Genomic DNA, 6,501 nt, shown 5'->3' with positions numbered 1-6,501 from the left:
CCAAGCCCATATATATATATATACACACACACACAGGTGTGTGTGCACGTGTAATGATTATGGTCATGAGAATTTAGGGAAAATGTGCTTAACATTCATGAAGAATTTCACAATTACCACAAAATCTTGGTTTTAATATTAAGCAATAATTTCAGTCTTCTTTTTGAGGTAAAATATCACTTGGAGATTCACCCTTATACAGATGGAGCTTGTGGTTTCCAATATATTTCACCTTATAAGGCAATTAATTAATATGATGAGAAGTTAAAATGCCCAAGCATAGATGACAACTACACTATCGAACAGATTTGTTAACATCGGTTTCACTAAAATAGTGAGTTCACAGCACAAGCGCAGGCTGTAAGGGTGACGTCCCAGCATGGGAACAGTATCAGGCTCCAGGGGCTTCATGGAGTCCATCTGGATAGGAGTTTTCAATCACAAAAAGCCACATTTCTTTCCACTGATAACAGCAGCAAGGTTACAGAGATTCACAAGTCTTTTTTTTTTTTTTTTGTGTACGGCCCATTGAAACCGGACTAACTGTAAATATATTCCTGACATTTTAAACACTTCCTGTGTCATTGATTGTGAATCCACCAGATGGCGGCTGCAAATTTAGTAAAGCATCCATCAGTTAGGCCATGTTAAACTCACAATTATTGATAAATGGCTGTTAGCATCAGCCCAACATGGTGCCACCGTAAAACACTCTGAAAAACATGGAAGCTGCATACTGTGTCAATCTGAATGTGATTCAGGGGCTGTGTGTGTGTGTGTGTGTTAAGCTGCACCTGTGATAAGTTCTGATACCCATGCCAGTTTTACAGTGGTGTCTTTTAGCAAATGTTTGAGCACCGGTGAGCGAGTCGAGCCCATTGGTCCACACCTGTCCATTGCATAGGTTATGTTGGGTTGAGGTAGATTTCTTCAGTTACCTGTAAACCAGTCGGGGGTAAAATCCAGGAATTACACAAGATGTGGACAGATATTTCATCAACATCAGGGCTCAACAATTTACATGCCTGACAAACGCATGTATTTGGACTGCGATGTTTAAAACTTTTTTGGAACTTGCTTGTAAACATCATTTACAATGGGCTAAAAGCTGCATGAATTTTATTATTAAGTAATAATATTACATACAACAAAAATAATATATAAACTACTTTATAACCATTTTTCCTGGATGATTATTATGGCTTACTGTGCAAAACATGATTTCTTTATAAATATAAAAATATGAATAAATTAAATGTTTAAGTTGTTTGATAATTAGTTGATATTTTACATTATACTTTATCAAAAATATTCTATTTAACTATTAATAAACTGGTTCATATTTTATAATTACAGTAGAAAACATATCCTGCACACTCAAATGTGCAGCATCACAAATATTTTTGTTTGCAAAAATGACTGGTCCGTATGGTTTTATTTAACTCATAATTTATTAATATTATATCAAATAAAATATGAATAAAAAATCTATAATTAAATAGTTAAATAAGCCATTTAAATTATTCACACATTTATAAATCAATAATAAAATAATATTAGGAAATAATATTGTATCTCAATTAGATTTTGCACAATAAACCATCATAATCAAACCAGCAAAAAAGTTAATGAAATTGAGTTACATTATAAAATTACTAAAATATTCTATTTAATTGAAACATAGTAAAATATCCAAATTAGCCATTTTAAATGTGCTTTTTCAACATGGGAAAAACATTTAATGAAAAAAATAAATATTTTTTGAACACTTACAAAAATACATTACTAATACGTTTCGTGTATTCCTACTACGTAAAACAAAATAGCTTTTTTGTGGACTAGTAAAGGTAGAAATCACTCCGATTCACTTCATATTGTTGAGCCCTGAACATATAATGATATTTTCAAACAAAATAGCGACTGACATAAATAGTCTTAACAGCTGGTTTCTAAAACCCAAAGAACTCGCAGGAAATGCAGCTAGGAAAAAAAAAAAAAGCAGCAAAGCATGTAGCCCATTTCCATGCCAACACCACATACCTTGTTGGGACTCATAACATTACAGCTGGCAGAGCGCAGTAGCTTCCCTGTGTCCGTCTAGTAATAGTCTATTTTCAAACGGCACCCTCCCCCCACCCTCCTACACCCGGACGTGTCCTATCTGGGGCGATTACCAGGGATCTGCGAGGCTGTGTAGGACGCCTGCATACCCAGAGTCCTCCAGGACATCAAAGCCCCAACTGAACCTGCGCTGCCGGGAGGGTGTGGAGGTGGCAGGTGCGGGGGATAGTGCACAGTGAAGGGCTGGGAGGAAGCAGAGGAGGTGGAGCAAGCAGATGTGGCGGCCAGAGAAGAGGAGGTGGTGGAGGTGGGGAGGGACAACTGCGGCCTTGAGGACTGGTGGCGCTCAGGACGCAGGGAGGAAGGTTGGGACGGGGCGGCGGAGGAAGCGTTCAGGAGGGGAGGGGGCGGAGGGAGGGCGAGGGCGGGTGGGGAGGGAGCGTGTAGGACTGTCTGTGTGCGGCTGTGCTGCGAGGGGCCAGTGGCCAAGAACGAGGCCCCCGCTTTGGGGTTTGTGTCCAGATGCCTCTGCTGGGAACTGAGGGCCCCGGGGCCCGGGAGATTGGCCCCAGACTGCTGTGAGGAGACTGAAGGCACCATATGGTGAAAAATCCCTACAGACATACAGCACAGAGAGGGAGCAAAAGACAGAGACAGAAGATGGGGGCTCAGCCAGATTGTGCACAGCAGCAAGCCAGTCCAACAAACAAGCACAGATAAAGCGACGAGGCACTGCGCTGATGCACCAGAAGCACCTCACACCAAACTTGAGAGCTGCACACCTCTTCTATACGGTACATACAGCAAAATTAACAATTTGCAATTAATACAAGTGTGTGCATGAATTTAAAGCTTTCATGGAGATTATAGCTACATAGTTTAATTTCTACACTTGCCTATCCAACTATATACATCTGTCAATATAAGGGGTGTAATGGTACACTTATTCGTAGCAAAAATATGAGTCTTTTGGTTCAGTACGCATGCATACCAACAAAATGTTTTTAATTTTTTTAGTTCGGTGCGACAGATCGCCGTATGCAGATCGACGGCAGCACGGAGCGCGATCACCCCTTCCTCTTATGGCTCATTTCAACCAAGCGGTACGGGTCAGTACAGTATGGTACGAATCGGGACCGAACACCCTGATCCAGCTTGCATTTTCACCGCCAACAGTGCCCTTACTTGATAGGTGTGGTGTATGCCGGAAAGCGATAGACTGCCTCTTTTGTTAAATGTCAGTTTTAATGAACAATAATAGCCATTATAAAAGTATAAGTAAAAAGTATAAGAGGCTTATATAAGAGGAAATAAAGACAAAAACAAACAATTCAGTCAAACGTATGCTACAAAATCAGTGCTGTACTACGGTAAAGTTCAAAATAAATATAAAGTTAAATATAACTTTGTGACCAGCCAAAACGATATGACCAGGAACAAATAATAGATTCATGAGACCACGAAGGCCTGTTAAATATACCCAAAACTAATTGTAGCTCACGTTTAATCGTCACAGAGACATCGGAGTCCGTGGCAAATGTTGGAAGGACTAGACGAGCCAAGGCTGCTCGAGGATGAGCACAGAGCACCTGGTGATCGCATGGAGCTCTGAAATGGGCAAATTTTCAAATAGGCGCTTTGAGTTTTAAACTACATTCTCGCCTAAATAACTCTTAAAGCTACATTTCATGACACATTAACAGTAATATTTTGACAATTATGTGGGTATTTGGGCAAGTCCACAAGAAAGCATATTGAGAAATATATCTGTTTATCCATCCACTCATCTATATCCATATTTCAATCCATGTATCTATCATCTATCTATATCCATGTAAATCAAACTATCTGTATCCATTCATCCATTTTTTCCCCATATGAATCCAAATCCACTTAATGTCTATCCATCCATCTACCCTCTATATCTATCTATCTATCTATCCATCCATCCATCTATCCATCTACCCTCTCTATCTATCTGTCTATCCATCTATCTATAGGGTAGTCAGATTATTCAAGTCACTAAATTCATCTTTGTGGATTGTGAGGTGCTGGTACACAGTGAAATGCCTCAACACCCAAAAACAAGACCTGCAATTAAAACAAACACCCAGAGAAAATATGAAGGCTTGAAATACAGCCATAAAAGTAGAGGAGTTTCTCGCCAATCTCATAAACTACAGAGAGCTTAACAGCTCTAACATATTTTCACAGGCCTTTAAATCAGCAGTTTATACCATCAAGGCCAGTGAAAATGATTTAAAATGCCTGATCTTTGTAAGTTTTGCATTCAAATAGTAAATGTTTCATTGGGTGAATCCCAGAAAGCATGTCAAGAACATGTTATATTTCACAGCAAAATCAAAAGAAGAAATAAGTCAGCAAAAAGACTTACTAAGTGAGAAAAATTAAATTAAACTTGGTAAATTAATTATACATATACTTTCTCCTTTTCAATTTTGGGGTGAAATATATGTCGGACATGTTTCCGTGAAAATCACCTTATTACAAACTGCAGTCATTTCCTCTAGGTGTGTAGCTGTAGCCTTTGCACAGTCAGCAGTGTGGGAGAGCCAGGCTAGGAGGCAGCGCTGGGACTTTACTTACCTTTTCTCTACACCCAAGCGACTGTTCTGACCATGAGCTCAATATTCACCGGAAAACAGAGACAGAAGATACTCAACTCACCTCCTGCAGCGCCCCCTGCCAGCCCGGCGCTGGAGAAACTGCTGAGCGCCGAATGTCCGTTGACCAACCGGGGGGCTCCGCCGGTGGGAGGTCCAGGCGTCTGAGCTCCAAATAAGGACTGGAGGACCGAAGCCCCAGTCAGGGGGAAGTACTGTCCCACTGAGGTGGCGGAGGAAACTGCGGCCCCACCCACTTTCCCACTTAAGATGCCTCCACTGGCCGCGGCGGATATAAAGAGGTTCTGGCTGGCCAATCCGCTTACAGATTTCAGATCCCACTCCCGCGATTTCTGTTTCTGCAGCGGCCGCTCCGATGCACTGACGACTGAGCAACCGCCGCCATCCTGATTGAGGAAGAGGTTTGAGTTCCCGTAAGGCTCACGCTCACGTTCCCCTCTCCTCTGCGGTTTCTGGTCCGAGTCGGAGTCTGTACTGCCTCGGGAAGCCCCCACACCGAAAGGCGAGCCACCTTGGCGGAGATCTGGAGGAGTTGGCTTGGGGTCAGAGATTGGGGAGAAGGTGGATTTCCACTTGCTGGCTCCGGAGGAAGATGATACCTCACTGCTCACGCTACTGGCACCTGATTTACGTCCTTGTGAGCCTGTAAAATGCCAAGTTCTATGATAAATAGCTAGTGGAGTCAGAACGTGAAATGTCCATAAGTCAAAATGCACTACACTTACCCCTTTCCACATCTCTGATGGGTCCATCTCGGTCTAAGGAAATGGTGGCGATTTTCCGTTCAATTCTGAGAGAGAAAACAGTTGTCCATCAACCATCTTTTCGATGATCTGCAAAGTTTACACATTAATGAACTGGATTTGAAAGAAAAGAGCAATTACCGGCTTGAACTAGAGGTGTCCGGGGCAAAATTGGCACCCTCTTCATCTGAACTAGGGGTGGAAGAATAACGACCTGTGTTGTTGATCTCCAGGGGACGCTCTCTTTTGAGCACAGGAGGCTGATCTAGATCTGTCCCGCACGGGCTTCGTCCTGACTGCTCTGGGGAAGAGATGGCGGAGATCTCCAAAGGCTGGTTTATGTTGTTCACCTGGTAAAAGAAACATTTTGGGTCTGATTTCAGGCCAATCGTAAGTTTGAGCAATACCAACAAACACCATTTTTGGTCTGCTCACCATTGAATTGATATTAAGCGGTGATCCAGAAGAATGGCTTGAACAGCCAAGTCCCAGAAATGCCCTTCTTTTGGGGGATCCGCTAATGGGAATGGCCCCAGAGGAGCTGCGCTTCCGCCGCCCTCGTTTCCGCCCCTCTTGGCTGTGGGAGCTCGGAGAGTGATGATTATGGTGGTGGTGGTGGTGATGGTGCTTACTGTGATGGTGACCTTGCTTTACCGACCCGTGGTGGAGCCTTGAGCCTCCTGTGGAGGACGAAGACGAGGAGGAAGAAGAGGACGAGGAGAAAAAGATACGGCGACGAGCCTCGCTGTCCAAGGGCTCCGTGTCGGATTCGAGGCCCTGCCGGTCATGGCCATCTTCGGGGGGAAGCCTCAGTGGGCCATCAGCGTACTGCAGCACGCCTCCGGTGCACAGCGCAGGACTGAGGCCAGAGCTGCGAGGCTGAAGGCCCATGATGGGAGTGCTGTGAGGGGGAGGGGATGCAGCGTCACAGTCTTGGTCCTCAGTCAGCATGGCGGAGTGAGAGCCATTCACCAACCCTGAGCTGGAGGAATACCCTAAGAGGAAATGGATTTTGGATTTAGTACAGTACTAAAGTATATAAACTACATGAA

The 6,501-nt window shown here is 43.4% G+C and overlaps 1 protein-coding gene across 3 annotated transcripts in view; it reads right to left on the bottom strand.

Moving 5' to 3' along the window:
• Window positions 1-516: 516 nt before the first annotated feature.
• Window positions 517-6,501, bottom strand: part of LOC306875562 (histone-lysine N-methyltransferase, H3 lysine-79 specific-like) — a 29,210-nt gene continuing 23,225 nt past the window's right edge. For all 3 annotated transcript variants that reach the window (XM_079426219.1, XM_079426220.1, XM_079426221.1), the window contains exons 23-27: window positions 5,885-6,444; window positions 5,591-5,799; window positions 5,432-5,496; window positions 4,750-5,349; window positions 517-938 (exon numbers count right to left, since the gene is read on the bottom strand). In XM_079426219.1, the coding sequence (XP_079282345.1) occupies window positions 931-938; window positions 4,750-5,349; window positions 5,432-5,496; window positions 5,591-5,799; window positions 5,885-6,444 (1,442 nt within the window). In that variant the 3' untranslated portion in view covers window positions 517-930. The remainder of the gene's footprint in view (window positions 939-4,749; window positions 5,350-5,431; window positions 5,497-5,590; window positions 5,800-5,884; window positions 6,445-6,501) is intronic.

Source organism: Barbus barbus (genome assembly GCF_936440315.1).
Source record: "Barbus barbus genome assembly, chromosome: 9".
NCBI classification, from domain to species: Eukaryota; Metazoa; Chordata; class Actinopteri; order Cypriniformes; family Cyprinidae; genus Barbus; species Barbus barbus.
The sequence above is the reverse complement of the archived record's forward strand: the minus strand, read 5'-3'. Positions and strand labels throughout refer to the sequence as shown.